At 46.7% G+C, this 24,433-nt stretch overlaps 1 protein-coding gene across 1 annotated transcript in view; it reads left to right on the forward strand.

The window, feature by feature from the left end:
• The window catches only part of SLCO3A1 (solute carrier organic anion transporter family member 3A1), a 108,276-nt gene that overhangs the window by 67,233 nt on the left and 16,610 nt on the right, over window positions 1-24,433 (forward strand). The window contains exons 3-4 of the mRNA XM_080982140.1: window positions 12,794-12,892; window positions 19,308-19,574. Of these exons, the coding sequence (XP_080838266.1) occupies window positions 12,794-12,892; window positions 19,308-19,574 (366 nt within the window). The remainder of the gene's footprint in view (window positions 1-12,793; window positions 12,893-19,307; window positions 19,575-24,433) is intronic.

Consider the following 24,433-nt stretch of genomic DNA (forward strand, 5'->3'; position numbering starts at 1 on the left):
GGCAAATAATGATGATGATGATGATGATTTATTTGTATCCCACCCTCCCCAGCCGAGGCCAAGCTCAGAGCAGCTAACATCATAAAAACAACACAATAAACATGAGAACAGACATCAATTAATTAAAATACATCTTAAAATTAATTCAGACAAGTTAAAATCCAGGCAGGTGGCAATTATCAGGGTGGAATGGAGAGTGGTTTATAATCTTTAAAAGTACATTCACCAATTTTTTTAAAGAACAGTTGCAAAGTGCTTCCCAAACTTCCTATTTGATCTGAATTTAAATAGAATAAGGAACAGAAGAAACTACCTTATACAAGGTTCAGATCATTGATCTGTCTAGCCTAGTATTGTCAACAGTGACTGGCCATGGCTCTTCACTCTTCCAGACAGGAATCTTTCCAATCTGAAGATGCTGAGGGTGGAGTCTGGCGCCCCCTTTTCCCTGCAGTGAATTTGTTTGGTTACTGAGCTGTACTTTTTGGAATGCAGTTTTCTTTCTTGCAGTGGGAGAAAGTGAACAAGGATCTGGCAGCTTGCTGGTTAAACCAAAGCAATGTTTTAAGACCTGTTCTATTCTCACTGAGAAAGGAGTTCAGTGTGCGACTCACACCAGGATAGGCATTTTTCTGGAAGGGGGCTGTCCAACCTTTACACCTGAGTGGTTGTTCAGGGATCTTCTCCCTCTCTTTTGCTGATGTTTCTGCAGTGCAAGAAATCCCGCAGACAGCCGCTTATGGGCAATGGTGTAAAGTACATAGCCCATCTGAAGGGAGCAAAGAGCGACCTCAGTGGAGAGATTATTTTTAGAAGCTGCTAATTCCACTTCCACCATTCGTGGTGCTATTTTTAAAAGCAACTGTGTCACAGAGTCCCTTGAGTTTGTGTGAAAGATGGACAATGTCTCCAGCACTGGACAGAGAGAGCCAACTGCAATTCAGAAGCTAAACTGCTTATTTTAGCTGCCTATGATTCAGCATAGTTTGGGTGTTATTTCCATGAATTGGTGGACGTCATTCTTGGGAGAAATAGGGTTTATTCACTATCCGCTGCGGCCAAAGCTAACATAATTAATTATGCAATTACTTGCCAATGCATTTAGGTAGGAAAACTGCTATCATGACTTCCACACACAAAAATACCTTTTGCACCCCTAACAAACTACCATTCCCAGGATTCTTGGGGGAAGCGTTGACTGTTAAAGTAGCATAGGTAAAGGGACCCCTGACCATTAGGTCCAGTCGCGGACGACTCTGGGGTTGCGGCGCTCATCTCGCTTTATTAGCCGAGGGAGCCGGCGTACAGCTTCTGGGTCATGTGGCCAGCATGACTAAGCCGCTTCTGGCGAACCAGACCAGCGCACAAAAACACCTTTTACCTCCCCGCCAGAGTGGTACCTATTTATCTACTTGCACTTTGACGTGATTTCGAACTGCTAGGTTGGCAGGAGCTGGGACCGGGCAACTGAAACTCACCCCGTGGCGGGGATTCGAACCACCGACCTTCTGATCGGCAAGCCCTAGGCTCTGTGGTTTAACCCACAGCGCCACCCACGTCCCTAAAGTAGCATAGTAGTGCTTTAAATGTATGGTCCAAATGAGGCCTGAGCCCAGTGTTTAGGCAGAGAGAGTTCTTTCCTGTTTCCTCCTTCTCAGTCCTTTCAACTAGAGATGCTGGGGATTCCTGCATGCAGAAGCTTTATCGGGTGCATTTGAACGTTCAGAATGAAAGTTGAGTATTGCAGAAGTCCTTGCCGAAGCCCAGTAGGGTAGACCAGTGCCATTGTCCCTATATTGCGGGGCAGGTAGTGACAGAGATTGAGGCTGACAGGGAGTGTAACTTGCTTAAGGCTACCTATTGAAATTGCAGCGGTGGTGAGATTTGAACTGGCAGCTTCCGACATCACAACCTCATTCTCTTTGACGCTGCATGACACCAGCAGAGCCAATGTGCTTCTCGTGAGTTTCCAGAGGAAGGTTCGGGGAGGGAGAGATCACAAACTGCTTTTGCGTTTGATTACGGTAATCTGAGACAGATGAAAGTGTCGGCCTGAGCTAATTGGCCCTTTCCCCATTTAATCCCGGCGCATTGCAGGCTCTTGAAGGCAGATGGTTTTGCTCTTTCCCTCCTGCGCATGTGATGAGCGACTCCTTTGCTTGTGCTTTGTCGAGCCTGCAGCAAATTACTTTTAGAGCTTCAGAATTCCCTCCAGAGAGAAACACAAGAGCATTTTCACAAAGGTCTCCTGAGTTACTTAATGGATTGCATGAAGTGCTATTAAGCACCACAAAAGAATTGAATCAGAGCTCAAAGTCGGTTTGTGTAGAAGCTGACATGCTTCCCTGGACACTTCATCCTCCCATCCCTTTTCCTCCTGAGGAGTGAACGCTGCTGGTTTATCCTTCATAGATATTGCAGTGAGAGTCGCAACAGTGATGGTTGGTGCCAATTGGGACTATTGCTTATTGGGGCATAAGGCAGAGAGGGCAACAGTAGGTGGCGCCAGAGCCAATGGCAAGCAGTTCCAGCTAATCCTAGTTTTGCCCCCATCCTCCTCCCTGCTGAGTTTTGCAAGGGCAACACTTGAGATGAAGGAGGAGGCAGCTGACAGCCAGTGCCACCCTCTGGACTGCTCATAAGTAAGAAGACAAGCAGGTGGACACTAGATGTGGGCAGACTGAGGTTCATGGGCCAGTGCTGCATTTATCTGAATGGACCAGCCTCTTTACTGATCTTAATTTACAACCAGACAGAGGTGACAGCTCAATGGTAGAGCATCTACTTTGCATGCAGAAGGTTCCAGGTTCACTCCCAGGTAGAGATGGGAATGTCCCCAGTCAGTGAAGCCCAGTAGATGCTTCACTTGTGGCCACCCACAAGCATGGCCAATGGTTAGGATGATGGGAGTGTGAGTCCAACAACATAGGAAGGGCGCTATGGGTTCCCCATTCCTGATGGAGGAGGCAATTGTGGGAATATAATAACAATAACACAATAACAATAATAATTTATTTGTACCCCGCCCATCTGGCTGGGTTTCCCCAGCCACTCTGTGCAGCTTCCAACAAAGATTAAAAATACATTAAAATGTCACACATTAAAAACTTCCCTGAACAGGGCTGCCTTCAGATGTCTTCTAAATGTCAGATAGTTGTTTATCTCTTTGACATCTGATGGAAGGGCGTTCCACAGGGCGGGCGCCACTACCGAGAAGGCCCTCTGCCTGGTTTCCTGTAGCTTTGCTTCTTGCAATGAGGGAACCGCCAGAAGGCCCTCAGCGCTGGACCTCAGCGTCCAGGCAGAATGATGGGGGTGGAGACACTCCTTCAGGTATACTGGACCGAGGCCATTTAAGGCTTTAAAGGTCAACACCAACACTTTGAATTGTGTTTGGAAACGTACTGGGAGCCAGTGTAGGTAATGTGGTCTCAACGACCGCCCCCAGTCACCGGTCTAGCTGCCGCATTCTGGGAAGAAGAACTGAAGAACATAGGAGCCTGCCCATCTAGTCCAGCATCCTGTTCTCACAGTGGCCAACCAGATGCCTCAAGGAAACCTGCACTCAGGACCCGGGCCACAAGAGTACTTCCCCCTGCTGTAATTTCCAGAAACTGGTATTCCCTCCAGCTACGGAAGCAGAGCATAGCCATAATGGCTAGTAGGCATGGATAGCCTTATCCTCCATGAATCCATCCAACCTTTCCTTACATCCACCCAAGTTGTTGACATCATTATGTCCTGTGGCAGTGAGTTCCATGGATCTGTGTGATCTTCCTAGAGGAATCTGCCTTGCTGCAGCAGGGCTAGAAAAGAGAGTGCTGGTCTGGATGGACCTTTGGTTTCCGACCCGGCAAGGTAGTCTTTCCCATTCTCATGAGCTTGGATTTGTGGCTGGCCCAGAGATATCACAACCTGTATTGGCACAACACCTGCAGTACCTGAAATCTTTTTTTATCTTGCGCTTGCTGCAGTTGCAACAAGCTGGTGCACGATTGCCGGGGAGGGGGGGGCCTGGCGCTTTGCCCAAGTAATTAAGTTGACGGGAAGGAGCAACGCGTGCTGTGCTTCTGCCACGCAGCCGCCTATTGTCTGTGTGACAATGGAGCATCTCAGGACCTGTGGGTTAATTATCTTTTCCGGGACCTAAATAATGGATAATGGTGCTCAGGGCTTTGGCGTGTTAGCCTGTAATCAGTTTATTAGGAGGCAGATGAAGACGACACAGCGGGATGGTATTATTCCCGGTGAAGGCCCTGGAAATTAAATTGCATGGCATTTATGCATAATTTGCCAGTACAACAATCTCTTAAAATCCTGCCTTTTTGCCCATTTGTTTGTCTCATTTTTTTTCCTTTTTTTTTTTTAAAAAGATTATTTTAAAGCTGCTTGCTAAGAGAAAAGATAATTGGAAGGCACTGGCAGCTATGTTTTAGCAGCCAGCATGCCTGAAACATGTTGCCATATAAATAGCTGTCAAATTCACCCTCTGTTTATTTGCGTAGCTCTCTTTACATTTTTATTCCACCTTTGGTTCCCAGTTTGGAGGCCCCTGAAGGAGCAGACAATGGCAATATTTATATAAATAAAAGAGAGGAGGATAGAAGAGGACACAATGCCTTTTCAACTCACACTGGAAATATTGGATTTTATTAAATGCTCACCAACAACAACATCCTTTCACAGTAAACAGAAGAACAGCGGGAAGCCAATGCGAATTTGGCCGATTATAAAGCTGTACCGTTCAGATGTCCAGAAGAACAAGAAAATGTTTGGATGCTTCTTAAAACCTTCCATAGAACTAGGGAGGGGGGAGAATTTCGATTCAGTTCACCTTTAAAGGTGAATCTGCCTAAAGCACGCCACTTTCTTCATGCCTCGTTGCCTTTTCTCTAAATTGTAAAGTCCCAAACACTGCAACCTTTCTTCTTGGGGGACTTGTTCCATCCCCTTGATTATTTTGGTTGCCCAAAACCTTTCCTGACTCTACAATTTGAAGCTTGAAAAGGGCTGTTAACCCCCAAGCTTCTCAGGGTGAAACATAGGGATCGACTGTCAGAGACCTTGCTGAGGAGAACGGCATTGAGGAAGAATGGTGGGAACCACCCCCTCCCCCTGATCCTGAATCTTCCCAGGAGCAGGAGGAAAGTATAGATTTGGAAGAGTGGTTTGCAGAGGGGCATAGTTCAGGAGGCAGAAGCTGGGAAATACTGGATGGGGAACAGCTAGGTGAAGAAACACTGGAAGAGAGAGGGTTAACAGATTCACAGTTGGACAGCATTCCTCAAAGTCTCGAAGAGCTCAGAAAGTCTCAGAACAGAAAGCACAGAGGTTACAAACTCAGATTACAAAACGTAGAGGTGATGTAGATTAATAGGGATGGAAGGAGGTGTATCCTTAATTGGGAGCACCGCCATTTCTCTCACTGTGATTATTAAAATTGCTAACTGGTAAGATGTTTCTTTCTTTGATCTTCTTATCTACTGCCACGGTGGGGAGGAAGCCGATTCCCCGAAGCCTGACATCTACTTTGGTTTCCAACCCTCTTGGCCCCATGGGCATATTCGGGGCCTCTCCAGATATCCTTTTATTATTATTATTATCATGCATTCATGATGATTTGCTATCAGGGTGGTCACACGAGTTCCTGCTTTCATTACTGCTTGTTCCTGAGAAAGGTCTGCTTCATTTCAGTCAGCACAGGCTGCCATCAGCTTCCAACATCATACCATTTGCGCTGGGTGGGGCTGATGGACATTGTGATCCAAAACATCTGGAGCACACAGGTTTGGTGAGGGCTGGGTGGCTGCCTTGATCAGTACACCCGATTTTGCGTCCAGCTTTTGGTTACTGTTGCTGTGAAAACATGGCAGAAGCGAAAAACCCCAAGTCCTGCCAAGGCAGAGTCTGCTCTTGATTTATTCGCCTTCTCGACGTAGCCATGAGAGTAAAGGGAATGTTAAAGTAACCCTGACAGATGTTTAAAAAGCCTGCAGCTGTTAATTAATGAGAGGCAATGCCAGGATGACTTGCTTTAATGTTCTCCTTTTATTCTGGTGGGGATCAAAGCAGTTCCAGCCAGGCACTTGTACCAAGTGGGGTGATGGAGTCTGACAGCGCCAGCATCTTGGCAGGGCGGGGGGGGGGGGGGAGCAGAGAGATAAGAGTCAGGGAGGAGGAAGGGAAGGTTTTTTTTTATTTAATTTTTTAAATAACCATGTTTTTGTAATCGCCGCAGCAGCGCACCCATGAATAATGGAGAGCAGGTTTCACCTGGCAAGTGAGATTTTGCAGCAGACGGGAACCGCTTCAGCCAGCCAGGAGGCAGGGGCTGTGTGTACCTTTTCGTATTAGATTTCGCTGTCAGGCTTACTAAAAGCCACCCGCCCACATGCCTGGAGAGACTCAGAGTTGCCTCCAAACAGACTCATGTAGACGTAGGAAAGACTCTCCTCTTGAACCCTTGAGGGCTGCTTCCCAAAGTCAGTGTAGTCCACAGAGTCTCAAACTGTGGACCGTGTAGTTTTTCAGAAAGGTTGTGGATCAATCAAGAGAATGTTCCTGTGGCCTTGCACTTGTACATCATGACTAAGAGCTGCCTATGGGAACAAAAGAACATTGAAATTCTGCCTTATCCCGAGTCAAACCACTGGTTCATCCAGAACACAATTGCCTACACTGACTGGCAGCAGCTCTCCAGGGTTTCAGAGAGGGATATCTCCCATCCCTAGCTGGGACCTTCTACATGAAAGACAGAATGCTCTGCCACTGAACTGTGGCCCTTCTCCTTGATACAGAAATCCCAGAAACCTAGGAAGTTGTCTTACAGCAGGTTAGACCACTAGTCCGTCTAGAGCAACATTTGTATACACTGACTGGCAGCAGCTTTCCAGGGTTTCAGACAGGGGTCTCTTCCAGCCCTGCCTTGAGATGCTAGGAATTGAAACCTGGGACCTTTTGCATGCAAAGACTTGCTGGTGCTCTCTTGAGTTGAAATGCAGGGCCAGGTTTACAGCCCTGCTAATATCTGGCCTGTTAGTTACTGCCTCTCTGTTCTCACTAGAGATTTAAAAGGCCATTGGTTGGCCATGGATCATTAGCTAACTCCCCGTTGCCTCGGCTAAAGGTTTCTTCTTTAGAAATGAATTATGTATTCTGCTGAATTGTTGCTGAGCTCGCATATACGTAAGGGACGCGGGTGGCACTGTGTGTTAAACCACAGAGCCTAGGACTCGTCGATCAGAAGGTCGGCAGTTCGAATCCCCGCGACGGGGTGAGCTCCCATTGCTTGGTCACTGCTCCTGCCAATCTAGCAGTTCGAAAGCACGTCGAAAGTGCAAGTAGATAAATAGGTACCGCTCCAGCGGGAAGGTAAACGGTGTTTCCGTGCACTGCTCTGGTTCACCAGAAGCGGCTTAGTCCTGCTGGCCACATGACCTGGAAGCTGTACACCGGCTCCCTCAGCCAATAAAGCGAGATGAGCGCCGCAACCCCAGAGTCGGCCACAACTGGACCTAATGGTCAGGGGTCCCTTTACCCTTTCCTCACATATACGTAATCCATTCAAAGCACACAGCTTCCCTCGAGGAATCCTGGGAACCGTAGTTTGTTAAGGGTGACAGGAACTGTCGCTCTGTGGAGGGGAACTACAGTTCCCATGGTTATTTGTGGGAAGCCAAGTACTTTGAATGGATGGCAACCTCAGCAGGAGAGCACACTTTGAAGGCAGAGGGCCCCAGGTCCGATTCCTGGCAACTGTTAAAATGACTTTGGAATGACCCTGGGAGATACGAGGCAATCCAATGGGGTATGCATGAGACAGAGCTGTAGTGGTTGCAGAGGTTGCAATGGCTCAAAGACCATTCTCCTCACCCTTTGTGTTGACTGGAGCCAATCGGAGTGAAAGAAGGTGAGTCAGCCATTGAGGATTGGCTGCTAGTCTCACTCTGGAGAAGGTGCTCAGGAAGAACAGTGAGGAGGAGTTGTTCTGTATGCTCCAAAGCTAAGCATTAAACCACTCCTCACTGGAGCACTGCAAATAATTTACCCACACCTGTGCACCAAAAATAGTAGCTCTAGCTGAAAGGCAACACATGGAGATTGGCACTGATCATTGCCATGCGCCCGTAATTATTATTAGTGTATAATTAACAGATTATTATGTGATTTTAGGTGGCTGTATTATCTTAAATGTGGGCCCGGCTATGAGGGGTGTGGCTGTGACTATCATGAAGGGATCCTGAATTTGCCACTACCCTATTGGTGTGTGTTCACAGATCAGGCAAATTCATGTGTTCAGGCAGATTCGAGGTTTGGCTTTCTCAGCAGTCAACATCCCTTCCATTGGCCTGATTGAGTAGCACCCTTTTTACGTTCTTAGGGGAGGAAGAAAGCTTGCACTCCACATGCAGAGAACAGGTCTAGGGTGTGACAAAGGAGCGGTGGACTCAGTGGGGTAGTGTGGGGGGGTCATGGGGCCAGTTGCCCCAGACACAAAGTTGTTTGTTGTTGTTGTTTAGTCGTTTAGTCATGTCCAACTCTTCGTGACCCCATGGACCAGAGCACGCCAGGCACTCCTGTCTTGCACCGCCTCCAGCAGTTTAGTCAAACTCATGCTGGTAGCTTTGAGAACACTATCCAGCCATCTCGTCCTCTGTCATCCCCTTCTCCTTGTGCCCTCCATCTTTCCCAACATCAGGGTCTTTTCCAGGGAGTCTTCTCTTCTCATGAGGTGGCCAAAGTACTGGAGTCTAAGCTTCAGGATCAATAGAAAAAGGGACACGACAAGGTTGCCCAATCTCCCCATTGCTTTTTATATCGGTCCTGGAGGTCCTGCTGAATATGATTAGAAGGGACCAGTTGGTTAAAGGTATACAAGTCGGAGCTAAACAGTACAAGTTGAGAGCATTTGCAGATGACTTAGTATTGACGTTACAGGAGCCAGAATCTAGTACTAAAAGGGTTTTGGAACTGATTCAAGAATTTGGTCAGGTTGCAGGATTTAAACTGAATAAGTCAAAAACAAAGGTCTTAGAGAAAAAGTTAACTACGATGGAGAGAGAGAGGTTTCAGAATGAGACAGGTTTAACAGTGGTTAAGAAAGTGAAATACCTGGGGATTAACATGACAGCTAAAAATGGGAATCTATTTAAAGACAATTATGAAAAATGTTGGGCTGAAGTGAAAAAAGATTTAGAAATTTGGTCAAATTTGAAGCTTTCACTGCTAGGCCGTATTGCTGCGATAAAAATGAATGTATTGCCTAGAATGTTGTTTTTGTTTCAAACATTGCAAGTTTTGGACAAAATGGATTGCTTCAAGAAGTGGCAGAGAGATATTTCTAGATTTGTCTGGCAGGGCAAGAAGCCCAGAATAAAATTTAAAATATTAACGGACGCAAAGGAAAGAGGTGGATTTGCCCTGCCAGACCTTAAACTTTATTATGAATCAGCAGCTTTTTGCTGGCTGAAAGAATGGCTGCTTCTTGAAAACACAGACATTTTGGACTTAGAAGGTTTCAATAATGTATTTGGATGGCATGCATATTTGTGGTATGACAAAGTCAAAGCACATAAAGCATTTAAGAATCATATTGTCAGGAAAGCATTGTTTAATGTCTGGATAAGATATAAGGATTTATTGGAAAATAAAACCCCAAGGTGGTTGTCACCGATGGAAGCGAAAGCACTGAAAAAGCTCAATATGGAGGCCAAATGGCCGAAATATTGGGAAATTCTGGAACAAGAGGGAAACAGATTGAAACTGCAGAGTTTTGAGAAACTAAAAAACAAAGTGCGAGATTGGCTTCATTATTATCAGATAATGGAGGCATATAATTCGGACAAGAAAATTGGCTTCCAGGTGGAAAAATCAAAATTAGAAACAGAACTGTTAGAACCCAAAACAAAGACTTTATCAAAGATGTATAACTTGCTGTTGAAATGGAATACTCAAGATGAAACAGTGAAATCTGCTATGATTAAATGGGCACAAGACGTTGGACATAACATAATGATGGCTGACTGGGAACAGTTATGGGCCACAGGTATGAAGTTTACGGCATGCAATGCCTTAAGAGAGAATATTATGAAAATGATATACAGGTGGTACATGACGCCAGTCAAGCTTGCAAAAATCTATCATTCACCCGATAATAAATGTTGGAAATGTAAAGAAACTGAAGGTACATTCTTTCACCTTTGGTGGACGTGCCCAAGGATTAAGGCTTTCTGGGAGATGATCTATAATGAATTGAAAAAGGTATTTAAATATACCTTCTTGAAGAAACCAGAGGCCTTTCTCCTGGGCATAGTCGGCCAATTGGTGTTAAAGAAGGATAGAACTTTCTTTATGTATGCCACAACAGCAGCAAGAATATTTATTGCAAAGTATTGGAAGACACAAGATCTACCCACTCTGGAAGAATGGCAGATGAAGGTGATGGACTACATGGAATTGGCGGGAATGACGGGCAGGATCCGAGACCAGGGAGAAGAGTCGGTGGAAGAAGATTGGAAGAAATTTAAAGACTATTTACAGAAATATTGTAAAATTAATGAATGTTAGATGATGCTAGAATGAAATTAAGTGGTTCTAGTAGCAATGTCATAAAGGTGTATGTAAAAATGGGGTTAATAGGTGAGAATCTAAAGTTATAAAATATTAAGTTAAAGGACTAAGATATAAACAAAGAGGGAAAGGAATTGCTGAATTAATCAATTGAACTGGAATACAAAAAAGGGAGGTGAGAGGAGGTCAGAGAAGCAAGGAAATGAAATGTAAGATACGGAAGGATTAATTTGCTTTTAAGTGTTTATTTTTTATTTTTTTTCTGTACTTTGTATTTTGTATGTTTTTTCTCTTTTTATATATATATATTTTTCCTTGTTTCCTTTCTCTTTAATTATGTAATTTTTTTGTTTTTGAAATTTTAATAAATATCATTTTTTTAAAAAAATAAGCTTCAGGATCTGTCCTTCCAGTGTGCACTCAGGGCTGATTTCCTTAAGAATGGATAGGTTTGATCTTCTTGCAATCCATGGGACTCTCAAGAGTCTCCTCCAGCACCATAATTCAAAAGCGTGCAACTGTTGTTAGGGGTGCAAAATTTCAACATTTGGTGCTGCCTCAGAACAGTTGCATGCTTCCGTCGGATTGAAAACGGCTTCTCCATGCGAACCAGGAATTGACCTCTTGAGGCAACAGAACAACTTTTCTTTTCTTGTGTCTGCGGCTGTGGTCTCCTGGGTGACATGGACACCATTAGGCAGTTGAACGTCCACGCATGCTCTGTCCATTTTCCTCTCTCCCACCCCACTCCAAGCCGCACATGTAGGCACCTCGGTTAAATATATCCCAGTAATCTCTCTGTGGGGGAGACACACCCCTTTACTATCAGCCAGCCACAGCGGGGAAATGTGGGGCAAGCAGGCTTTTGAGATTAACGTGGGCTTTAAAGAGGCAGCCGGTCGTGTTGGCTGGACGAAGGCAATCACATTTTTTCTGAGGTTGAAAAAGCAGTCTGCAAGAGGAACAATCTGCTACGGAGATGCCCGCCCCTCCCCCCAGCTTCTGTTCTGGTTAAACAGGTTTGCATACCCTCCAACATTTCTCCGATAGAGACATCCCATTCCATAATGATGATTTTACTATTTATACCCCACACATCTTACTGGGTTGCCCCAGCCACTCTGGGCAGCTTCCAACAAATATAAAGACATAATAAAACATTAAACTCTTTTTTAGGGGTGGGGGGCTCAGAGTATTTAACCCATGTTGGAAAATTGTGCTTTGTTTAGTTAATATCCTTTCTCTTTTCAAAAAAGGAAAAGGAAAAGAAACCCACTGTCTTCTTTCCATGCTTAGTGCTTTAGCATACAGCATACTCTAGTGGTGAAATCTCAGACTGGAGGAAGCGAGAAATAAAAGGAAAAAACACCCCAGTACTCTCTCAGATGTTTAGACTCATAGAACCGTTGAGTTTAGTCTGGTCACGTACAAACTTTGCTTTTGGTTCAGTTTCTGGAGGGCAATCTTTGCAGTTCTGTTAGCAGACTTGTCGGAAGGGAAAGTGCCTTGAGGCATTTTTTTAAATCGGAAGGAGAACAAAGAGAACCTGTCCGACTTCAGCCAGAAATCGGGGATTTAGTCCCGCTGGTCCCATGCTGTGGATTTATCTTCCAACAGAGGTTCAGCCGGCATCCGTCACGTCCAACGCCATACATTTAAAGCACTTCAACAGACATGGAGGATCCTGGGAACTGTGGTTTGCTAAGGGTGCTGGGAATTGTAGCTCTCTCGGCTCAGCACCCCATAGCAAACTGCAGTTCCCAGCATGATTTGAAAGTGGCCATGACTGTGAAAGTGGCATAAGACTGTTTTGCTTAGTTATTATTATTGTTATTGCAAATAATTGCATCCCATCTTTTTCTCCAAGGAGCTTAAGGTGGCATGCATGGGTCTCCACCATTCTCATTAAATTGCTACAACAACCCTGTGAGGTAGGGCAAGCTGAAAGGCAGTGATTAGTGGAACGGTCTCCCCTACCTAAGAAAACCATCAAGTCAGGAGAAGACTTGCATAGAGCTCTTCTCCCATGAGCAGCTAGCTTTCTGTGTGAAGGGAATGCTTTGGTCGGGAGGAAACTTCAATCACCAGAGAACTTTTCTTCCCTCACTGTTCCCCAGCGGCAACTCAGAATGCTACAACCCATCCTTGTATCGAGCACCTCACTGAGGACTAGATCCTTGTTCCAGGACGCACCTCTCACTGTGTTTTTCTGTGTTCCCTACAGGGATCTTGTTTACAATGCTTGTGTTCGGACCAGCCTGTGGATTTATCTTGGGTTCCTTCTGTACCAAAATCTATGTGGACGCCGTCTTCATCGACACAAGTAAGGAGGCACTTAGTTGCAGGTGATGGGCCCGTGCATGGCAGGGTGAGCGGGGGACCACTTGCATTTTGGAAGGTGTAGAATGGCTGGCTTGCATAACTGCAAAACAAAAAACAAGAAAACTTGCAAGCATTTTAGGCACATTGAGCAAGGATTGTAGCTCAGGGTGGCTCACAAATTTCGCATGCAGAAGGTTCAATCCCCAGCATCTCCAGGCGGCGCTGGAAATCCTTCCTGAAATCCTGGAGAGCTGCTTCTGGTCAGTGTAGGAAATACTGGGTTAGATGGAGCAGCGGTTTGACTCCATATAAGGCACCATCTTATGTTGGGGAAGAGCCATTGCTTTGCATGCAGAAGGTCCTGGGTTCAACGAGAGGTGGACCTCTGACAGCATCTCCAGGAAGGGCTAGGAGAGAGCCCTGCCTGAAATCCTGGAGAGCCGCTGCCAGTCAGTGTAGGCAATAGCAGGTTGGGCAGACAAGGGTTGGCAAAGGTCAGCTTTTTACCTAAAGCATGTACTCAACCACTGAGCTGTGCTTTCCCCCTGAAAATAACTTAAGACCCCAGTCCCCATTTTTGGCAGAGGGGGGAAAGTGTTGATTTATTTATTTTATAACAATTTTTATTAATTTTCCAATTATAATCCAATGATAGCCTCATTATAACAATGCCAGTTTAAAATACAATTACTGATATCAATCATTCAAATATCAAATTATATAATTTAGATAAGGTGACCCCCACATGCTAGAACTGATGATTCTGATGATTTTCTTTATTTCTGCTTTCCAAAATCTTACTGACATTCCAGTCATAATAATAATCCCTTATACAACAGCTGCAATATTTATAACTTCTATTCGTGTTGACACGTTAAATAATTTATAAGATGACAAGCGAAGATCTCATACTATATCATTGTTCTTCCTGCGTGTGACATTTATTCTGTCCGTATCGCTTCTTCCCGTCCTTGTAAATTGTTATGCCTATCTTTTGCTACTATCCGTCATACCTTGAGCGGAGCTGATATCCCAATATGTTCCAAAAATTTCTTCCTCACTCAGTCACTCAACTTTAACAATAGCTGCAAAACTCACTGTGTTGATTTAAGCCACAGCATATGAATCTGCGGACGCGGGTGGCACTGTGGGTTAAACCACAAAGCCTAGGACTTGCCGATCAGAAGGTCAGCGGTTTGAATCCCTGCGACGGGGTGAGCTCCCGTTGCTCGGTCCCTGCTCCTGCCAACCTAGCAGTTTGAAAGCATGTCGAGTGCAAGTAGATAAATAGGTACCACTCTGGCGGGAAGGTAAACGGCGTTTCCATGTGCTGCTCTGGTTCGCCAGAAGCAGCTTAGTCATGCTGGCCACATGACCCGGAAGCTGTACGCCGGCTCCCTTGGCCAATAAAGCGAGATGAACGCCGCAACCCCAGAGTCGGTCACGACTGGACCTAATGGTCAGGGGTCCCTTTACCATTACCTTTTATATGAATCTGCACAATAGCATTGGTTCATTCCAGGTCAAGGGAAGCACTGGGCTATTCTCTATTCTGCCTTGGTCAGACCCCACCTAGAGTCCTATCCCCAGTTCTGGGTGCCACAATTTCAGGAGGGTATTGACAAGGTGGAACATGTGCAGAGGAGGGAGTTGGGTATGATTAGCCTGAATAAGAGGAGACTGAGAAAAGATGTGATAGCCATCTTCAACTATCTCAAAGACTGTCACATGAAGGATGGAGCAAGCTTGTTTTCATCTGCTCTGGAGGGGAGAACTCGAATGAATGTATTCAAATGACAGAAAAGAGATTCATGGAAACCATCAGGGAGAGCTTTCTGACATTAAGAGCTGTTCCAACAGTGAAACAAAGTCCTTTGAGAGGCTGTGAACTCTCCTTCCTTGGAGGCTTTTAAGCAGAAGTTGGATGGTCACCTGTCATGGATGCTTTAGCTGAGATTCCCACATCACAAGGGGTTGAACTAGACAGCTGTTGGGCTCCCTTCCAACTCTACAGTTCTATCATTCTTCAGGGTTTCAAGCGGGAGTTTTTCCGAGCCCTACCTGGAGATGTTGAGCATTGACCCTGGGGCCTTCTGCACACCAAGCAAATGCTCTTCCGCTGAGTAAAAAGATGCTCTCACATGGGGATAGACCACAACTCCCCTCAGCCAGAATGGCCGCTGGTCAAAGATAATGCATGGTGACAACAAAAACTGGAAGGCACCACATTCACTACCCTCCCAAACTGGGAGTAAGAGGCTAAGGTGGGCTGTCAAGAAGCAGTGGCGAAGGAAGGCTCTCTGGTACCCGGAGCAGGGTGTCAAGGGGAGGGGCAAACCGCCCAGTGGCGCATGAATGGTGCCAATACGGACGGTGCATCCGTGGCACTGATACCAATGACACATGCGTGGTGCCGATACCAACTGCGCCACTGGAGCGCCCATATGGACAGCGTTCGAGCGGCGTCCATATGGACAGTGCTCAAGCGGCACCCATAACAATGGCGCACACGCACCCACAGCCGCCCTACAGTGAGTGTAGCTCTTGGCCGGCTGCCATTTTGTCAAACCCCTCCCTCAGGGTGACAACCAGGGCGGACCAACCCCCCATCCCCTTCCTACGCCCCCTGTCTAGAAGATATCCCTCCTCCTCTAAGAGGAGAGTTGGCTGTGGGAATAGGGCCACAGCCTCACTTCTGGAAGAGTCTATCTGTGGCTGCCAGCCGTGAGGACTATGCTCTGCCTCCATTTCTGAATCCCAGTTGGTGGAAACCTCAGGAGGGGTGTGGGCTCTTGTGCTCAGGTCCTGCTTGCAGGTTTTCCTTTGGGGGCATCCAGTTCTCAGGCGTTCAGCCTACACTCGAGTAGGACTCTGGCAGAGACACATGCCTGACTGGCATGTTCTCTCCCTCCTGGTCTTTCGTTCGGGAGCTTCAGAAGCTTTCTTCAGCCCGAGCATCACAGCAACCGATGCCAACCAACACCGGCACACTTAGGGATCCGCAGAGTTTGCGCATCATGCGTGACAGACCTCAGCAACTCAGCATTTTGGCTAATCTACTTTATTTACATATAAACATACACGGAGCACTACAACATGGCTCCCTCTCTCTCTAGCATCAGACAGCAAAGAGAAAAAATAACAAAGGACAATAGTCCCACTTCACGGAACACAGTAACACAAACATCCTGTCTTCGTCACTTCCCACTCTGTGGAGTCAAAACATACACCGTCATGTGATAGACATAAATCCCATGACTGCAATCATGGAGCAGGAATTCTAACACCGGTTGGCCACTGTGAGAACAGGATGCTAGGTTTAGATGGGCTATACCCCGATCCCGCAGGGCTCTTCTTATGTGCTCACAGTGCAGTTCTGGGAGGCTTGCCAAAAATAAACAATTTAAAAATATCAGTTGCTTTTGCTGCTTATTCTGGAGCAGCTGATGCAGCTGCGAACAACTTGCAATTTATTTTCTTTTTTAAAGGAGACCCCTGTGGCCAGCAGAGGGAGCTGTAAAGTAACTGTTTCTCCATCCCCACCTGGTTTCCTCATCCTTTCATCCTTCCTTGCCTCATCCTTTCATCCTTCCTTGCCTCGCTTTGCTGCCTCGTTTTAAATGGCATTTCTGAAGTTTCCATAGATGTCTAGACACACCCCAGCTTGCTGTGACTGTAATAACCATAAACCCCACCCCTTGTGCCTGGAATTTATTTTCTTTTTTTTTAAAAAACCTCCAATGTGATTGCTAATATATTAGCAATATATATTGCTAATCACGTTAATGGAAGGTGTAGTTAGCACCCCACCACCACTACCATGTGTAAGTTTTCTTACTGGCATAACAGCTGGTGTGGCTCAATGGCTAAGACAAGGGAAGAGGGCCACTTTCCTTCATGGGGAACAATCTGGGGGGCCACAGGTGGGCTGGGCCAAAGGCAAAAGTGGGAGGAGCAACGAATCAAGGCTACATTCCAGCCACACAAAAGGCAGCGGTTATACACCCTGCTGCCCAGAAGCATTGCCGCAATTCACAGACACATTCCAGCCACATTCCAGTTGCATTTCAAATTGTAAGCTCCTTGCAGCAAGGACCTGCCTCCTCGTTTTCCCTCTGGTCTTTGTTTTATCTTGCACCACCAAGGCACTCGGCACTTTGCCAGCAGGGAAGCCCTCAGCTCAAGTCATTCTTTCCTCCTGGAGTAGGAGAATTATAATACTGGCCTACTTTGCAAGGTCCTTGTAAAGATTGCGGCATATGCAACATAGACTCCAGGGTGCTACTCAGATGCGGCCATAGCATTTCTGTCCTCGAGTTGTGGTGTACAATTCTAGGCTCCTAGAAACATAGGAAGGTGACTTCTCTTGAGCCAGACCACTGGTTCCTCTAGCTCAGTACTGTCTGCACTACTTGGCAGTGGCTCTCCAGATTTTCAGACCCAGAGACTTTTTCAGCCCTACCTGGAGATGCTAAGGATTGAACTGTCAGGAGTTCAGCCTACACACGAGTAGGACCCTGGTAGAGACACATGCCCAACTGGCATGTTCCCTCCTTCCTGGATGATCGCTCGGGAGCTTCAAAAGCTTTCTTCTGCCCGAACATCACAGCGACCGATGCCAACAGACACCGGCACACTTAGGGATCCACAGAGTTTGCGCATCATGTGTAACACACCTCAGCAACTCAGCATTTTGGCTAATCTACTTTATTTACATATAAACACACACAGAGCACTGCAACATGGCTCCCTCTCTCTCTCGCATCAGACAGCAAAGAGAATGAACAAAGGACAGTAGTTCCACTTCACGGAACACAGTAACACAAACATCCTGTCTCCGTCACTTCCCACTTTGTGGAGTCAAAATATACACCGTCATGTGATAGACAAAAATCCCATGACTGCAATCATGGAGGAGGAATTCGAATATGAACTTGGGGCCTTCTGCATGCAAAACATGTGAGCTATGGCATTTCCCTCAAATGTCATAATAAGATACCAGTCCTCAGGGCTCTGAAGAATCATAGAATCAGGGAATTGTAGAGCTGGAAGGAACTCTGAGGATCATCTAGTCCAGCCCCTGCAATGCAGGAATATGCAGCTGTTCCTTACAAGGATCGAACCTGCAACCTTGGCGTTTTCAGTACCGTGCTCCAACCAGCTGAGCTATTGGAAGAAAAAACTGATTAAAACAGAGGCGTAGGAAGCTGCCTTATACCTAGTCAGACCATTGGTTCATTAGCTCACTGTTTCCCAAACTTGGGTCTCCAGCTGTCTTCGGACTACAATTCCCATCATCCCTGTCTTGCTAGCTACGGATAATGGGAGTTGTAGTCCAAAACAGCTGGAGACCCAATATTGCTCAATATTGTCTATAGAGACTGGCAGTGTCTGTCCTGGGCTTCAGACAGGGAATATTCCAAACACTACCTATAGAATTATAGAACTGTAGAGTTGGAAGGGACCCCAAGGGTCATCTAGTCCAACCCCCTGCAATGCAGGAATCTCATTTTTAAAAAATAAATATTTTATTGGTTTTTACAAAAAAAATCAAAATAATAAAAAGAAACAACTTTTACTATATCCATATTTGAGACCCTCTGAATCTCACGACTTCCCCCTCCCCTGCATGAGTCCTTAAATAATTTTTCTAAAACTACGTTCTCCACAGTTTTCATCTCTCTAAATTATCCATATTTACCGTTTCTTTACAAGTCTTTTTTTTAATAATATAAATTTTATTAGTATTTTCCACACAACAACAACACAAAAAATATCGAAAAATAACAATACACAAAACACAAAAACCAACATTCAAAAAACAAAAAAATCCATATCTTACAAGTTAATAATATAAACACTAAAAAGAAAAACAAACATTGACTTCCACCAATCCAACAAGTCATTTTTAAAGTCCAGCTAATATTTTTATTTGTTTACAATGGTCACCAAAGTTCCCCCATTCTTTCTTAAAGTCATTATCTCCTTGATTCCTGAGTCTCCCGGTCACTTTTGCCATTTCCACACAGTCCAGAAGTATGGCTTGCCATTCTTCCTTGGTCGGAACTGTTGGTTCTTTCCATCTTTGGGCTAGTAGCATCCTTGCAGCTGTTGTCTCATACAAAAACAGTCTTTTCTGGTCTTTTGGGTGCAGGACTCTCAATTAAAGCATCCATGCCAGGTGGCCATCTGCAGATGCCAAAGACTTAGCCTGATGCCTTCTGCATGCAGAGCAAGTGTTTTTCCCACAGAGCTTGGGCTGGTGCTCCATGAGTGGTGGCTGAGGTTTGGGGTAGCCCCAGGTCCCCTTGTGTGGGGTAGACCACCCCCATGACACACCCCTTCAGTCCCTGGTGGGGTTTCCTTCTTATCTCCCGCCATGATCCTCAACAGCCTTGTCTTTCTGTCCTTTGCAGGTAAGCTGGACATCACCCCCGATGACCCCAGGTGGATTGGCGCATGGTGGGCGGGCTTCTTGCTCTGCGGTGCCTTACTTTTCTTCTCGTCTCTCCCGATGTTTGGATTCCCACAGTCCCTGACCCGCCGGCCAGAGCTCTTGGCAGAGGTCGAGCAGGCCATGCTGCCAGACAGGGACTACGAGAGGCCAAAGCCCAGCAACGGGGTCCTCCCGCGAAACACCTTGGAAGCCCCAGATGACGTCTCCTGCTTCCAGCAGCTGAGAGGTGACACTATCCCCTCGTAGCTCGCCTGGCGTCTGCGGGAGGCGACAGGTCAATGACTGGTTAGATCAGAAGTGGGGGATCCTGAGGGCCGTGAACCTTCCAGGGGCCACATGGCCATGGTGCGTGGGGCCAGAGGCCAGTGGGTGGAGCCATTAATGCAGACTTTACATTTAAGCAGTAGGCTAGTTTCTGCATGTCCTTCTCTGACCTCTCTATCCAGGAAAGCAAGGGCAGGATTGAGAGGTCAGGAGGGCTGCGTTTGCCCCCCAGGCTGGTGGTTCCCCAGTCCTGAATTTGAGCCACTGCCTCCTGTGGGAGTGAGTTCCATAGTTTAACAATGTGCTATATGAAGTCCTTCGTTGCATATTTCTTGAATCAGTGGGCAAACACTGAGCATTTTGGCCGCTGAATTTCCCTCCCACATCCTCCACTGCACTAGGGACGCAGGTGGCGCTGTGGTCTAAACCACTAAGCCTCTTGGGCTTCCTGATCAGAAGGTCGGCAGTTTGAATCCCTGCGATGGAATGAGCTCCCGTTGCTCTGTCCCAGCTCCTGCCAACCTAGCAGTTCAAAAGCACACCAGTGCAAATAGATAAATAGGTACCGCTGTGGCGGGAAGGTAAATGGCTTTTCCGTGCGCTCTGGTTTCAGTCACGGTGTCCCGTTGCGCCAGAAGTGGTTTAGTCATGCTGGCCACATGACCCGGAAAGCTGTCTGTGGACAAATGCCTGAAAAGCGAGATGAGTGCTACACCCCATAGTTGCCTTTGACTGGACTTAAGCATCCCAGGGTCCTTTATCTTTCTTACTTTACTGCACTAGAGGGCAGGAGACTAGCTCAAAAGGAAGAGACACAAAGCAGGCTGCCTGGCAGATGCACACGCAAGAAAGACAGGCAAAGAAGCACTTTTTTCACACAGCACGTAGTTAAAACTATGGAACTCCCACAGGAGGCAGTGATGGACACCAACTAGGATGGCCTTCAAAGAGGGTTGGACAAATTCATGGAGGAGAAGGCTGTGTTCATCCTCCACTGTTGGAGACAGCAGTGCTTCTGAATACCAGTAGGGAGACTTGCTGATGCCCTCAAGTCCTACTTGGGGGCTTCCTAGAGGCATCTGGATAGCCACCTTGAGAACAGGATGCTGGAATAGACGGACTCCTGATGTGATGCAGCAGCCAAGTTCTCAGCTCTGCCCAGTTACCACCCCTCAATATCTGCCACCTGTCTCACTCTGCTTTATGGTAGAGCCAACCATGACTGCAGATTTAAGTGGACTGCAGACTGCAGATGACTGCAGATTTAAGCCCTGTGGTACAGCAGGGCTTTTTAAAAAAATGGAGCTCAGATAACCCCTGCTCAGATTGAAAACTGAGATTCCCTAGAGGAACCCAGACTTCCTTTTGCCCTGCAATTTACAGGAATAAGTCCACACTTAAAAAGTCCATGCCCATCTGTTGTCGTTTTTGTCCTGGCACTTTCCGTGGGAAATTCACTGCCAAATTGGAGCAAATGGCAATCCACTGAAAATCCATTTGCTGCAATTCAGTGGTAGGATGTGGGTTTCCTTGGGGAAAATGCTGTGACCAAAAAAGAAAAGAAAAAAAAGAAAAAAGGTCTGTAAGCTTGCAGTCATTAGGAGCTTTGCTGGAAGAGACAGTGAGATGAAGAACCATAAAGAAATATCAGGAATGCATATTAAAGCAGTTTGAGGTTTGAGGCCAGCTCAAAGCATAAGGGGGTTCTAGGAGACCCCCGTCCTCTGCTGGTGGGCCCTGCTGGGGAACTAGAGATAAGCAGTCACTGTAACATCTGCACCCTGAGCAGCCCCAGAGGGCCAAGCCTACTCTCCAGGATTTCCCAGCAATGCCCTGATAGAGTGTTGCTTGGGATGTGGGTGGCTCTGTGGTCTGAGCCTCTTGGGCTTGCCGATCGGAAGGTCGGCAGTTCAAATCCACGTGACGGGGTGAGCTCCCGTTGCTCTGTCCCAGCTCCTGCCAACCAACCTAGCAGTTTGAAAACACTCCAGTGCAAGTAGATAAATAGGTACCACTGTGGCGGGAAGGTAAACAGCATTTCCGTGCACTCTGGATTCCGTCACGGTGTCCCGTTGTGCCAGAAGCGGTTTAGTCTTGCTGGCCACATGACCCGGAAAGCTGTCTGTGGACAAATGCCAGCTCCGTTGGCCTGAAAGCGAGATGAGCGCCACAACCCCATAGTCGCCTTTGACTGGACTTAACCATCCAGGGGTCCTTTACCTTAGCCTTTACCTTTTTACCATGTTAATTTCCAGCAATACCCTGATACAGTTGGAGTGTTGTGGGGGCCCTGAATGACAGAGCCAGGCCAGGGGGGAAAGACATTTTGGGGGAGGGGATGGCATTAATTTTGGGCCCTATTGATGCCTGGGGGGTCCCAGCACAGGCCCACTGTTACTATGTGCCAGCATTGGCCCTGCTGAGTCTAATGAGATGGGTGGAGGGGAACAGTGAGCTTTGAGCTTCCAAGCAGTGAGGTTAGTGTAAAATCTATGATGGGGCAAAAAAAGATTCCTTTGAAGCACAGATGCAGATGGAGAAATCAAAGGAAGCGGCTGCTCCTTGATGTTGGGCTTATCTTGATGACATAACAGCCAGTGTCTTCCACCCCCCCCCAAAAAAAAAAAAATTGGTTGGCTAGAACTAGACAAGCAAAAGCTCCCTGGTGATGTCTTGCTGGGCTGCACCATTTCTGACTGCAGGGAGGGTCAAATATCTGAATGTTTCTCTGCAATAAAAACCTAGTGTCTATACATCCTAAACCAGTGTGGTATGGGGCAGGTGAGTCTAAAAACCTTCCTTGCTAGGGGGCTGTTTTGCCCATAGTCACGTCTTGCCACCAGTTCTTGCTCCTGCATTATAAAACTTTGAGCATCTAAAGGAAGAGACAGCAGTCAACCCAGGAGGATATGACAATTGTTTTTCAGACCCAAGAAACAGAAAGCAGAGTGAGAGAGGATGGGATTTGCAAAACGCAGACAGGCCCCACTGAGGCTTCAGCTGCACTTCAGAGAGATAATTTTTCAAACGTCCTGATTTTTCACATGTAGGATTCGCAGAGGAGTTAGTTGCCAGGTATCAAGGCGAGGCGAGGTTCTTCGCAGAACCTCGGCGCACTCCATCTTGCTCAAGCGGGGTTATCTCTGGAATAATTAAAATACTCACCCAAGCAGAACAGGCTCTGCCTGATTCATTAGCTTAAGAAACGCTTTGCAACCAAAGTCTTTCTCGCCTTCTTAGAAACAAAGAGAAACTCCTGCATGAGCTTTGCAGGGGGAGAGTTGGGGCTTAGAGAAGGTTAATTGAAAATGAAAATGGGAATTTCACATACTCACATACGCAGAATGGAGTAATACCGGATGCAACTCTTGACATATTCAACAAAGGGATGATTGGATCTGTCAAATTCAGTTTCTCTTTTTTTCAGTCTTAGTTTCAGGTCTCCACATTTCCAGATCCAGCTATCACCCAGCCCTACTGTTTGCCTCTACTTAGTTCCATCCTTATTTCATAATATAGCAGTACAGTATATCATGATGCTTAGCTGGTAATACCGTATTTTTCGCTCCATAAGAAGAACTCCCCCCCCCCCAAAGCTAAGGGGAAATGTCTGTGCGTCTTATGGAGCGAATGTGTGGTCCCTGGAGCTAAATTGCTGGAGTGCGGCACGCTCCTGAGCCGTTCTTTGGGGCTGGCGGGGGAAACTACGGGTGCTGGCAGAGCAGCCAGGGCTTCCCCCTCCAGCCCCGACAAGCTCTTTTTAAGCCGCACGCAGCCTCCCTGGTTGGGAGAGGCCAGGAGAGGCTGCGCGCAGCTATCCCATAAGCCAGGACAGCCAGTGGGGTCGCAGTGATCCCGCTGGCTGTCCTGGCTTCTTGTTTAGCCTCGCGCAGCCTCCCCGGCCGGGAGAGGCTGTACACCGCTATCCCATAAGCCAGGACAGCAAGCGGGATCCCTGTGCAGCGATCCCGCTTGCTGTCCTGGCTTCTGGGATTCAGAATATTTTTTTTTCTTGTTTTCCTCTTCCAAAAACTAGGTGCGTCTTATGGTCTGGTGTGCCTTATAGAGCGAAGAATACGGTATGTTGCGATGTTGAAAACCAGATATTGTCCAGCCCTAATGCCAGCCAGTATTAACTGTAGATTCACCCTTTCTGGGGGGAATCCAGGAAGTCTTAGCCTGCCAGTTTGCCCTGACATAGCTCAGTTGGTGGAGCATGGTACTCTTAATCTCAGGTTCATAGGTTTGAGCCCCATGTTGGGCAAAAGATTTCTGCAGGGGATGGGACCAGATGATCTTCGTGGTCCCTTCCAACTCTATAATTCTGTGATTTTGCATGGCCATTTCTCCCCAAACCATGTCCACCTGTCAATCAGCTGACATAACTGGCAAGAGTTCATTTCTCAGCTCGCTAGGCCCACCAGTTCCTCACAGATAGTTCAGTCCTGCTTCGTGAGTGCCTTCCCTGAGGGGGATGTGCCAACAGAGGAGACCTCTCCCTGCCACCCCTGTGGTTCAACTCACCTGTCATCATGGCATCAGATGACTGGCAAGTGAGTGGCCCTGCCCACATTGGCCCATAGAATGAGGTAAGGAATAAAGATCAGACCCACTGGGCCAGACCTCTGCAGCACACACACACACACACAAAACCTGCTGCCAGCAACCCATTGGGGTACCTCAGTTAACTTCTTAGAAATAAGCCCCAGTTTGGAAGCATCAAGAGATAACCCTGTTTGCCTCCATTGGATAGATGACCTGTCACTGATTTTTAGAGCAATGTTTCCCAGGCTTGGGTCTCCAGCTGTTTTTGGACTACAA

Source organism: Podarcis pityusensis, assembly GCF_964106645.2.
Source record: "Podarcis pityusensis genome assembly, chromosome: 14".
Classification (NCBI taxonomy): domain Eukaryota; kingdom Metazoa; phylum Chordata; class Lepidosauria; order Squamata; family Lacertidae; genus Podarcis; species Podarcis pityusensis.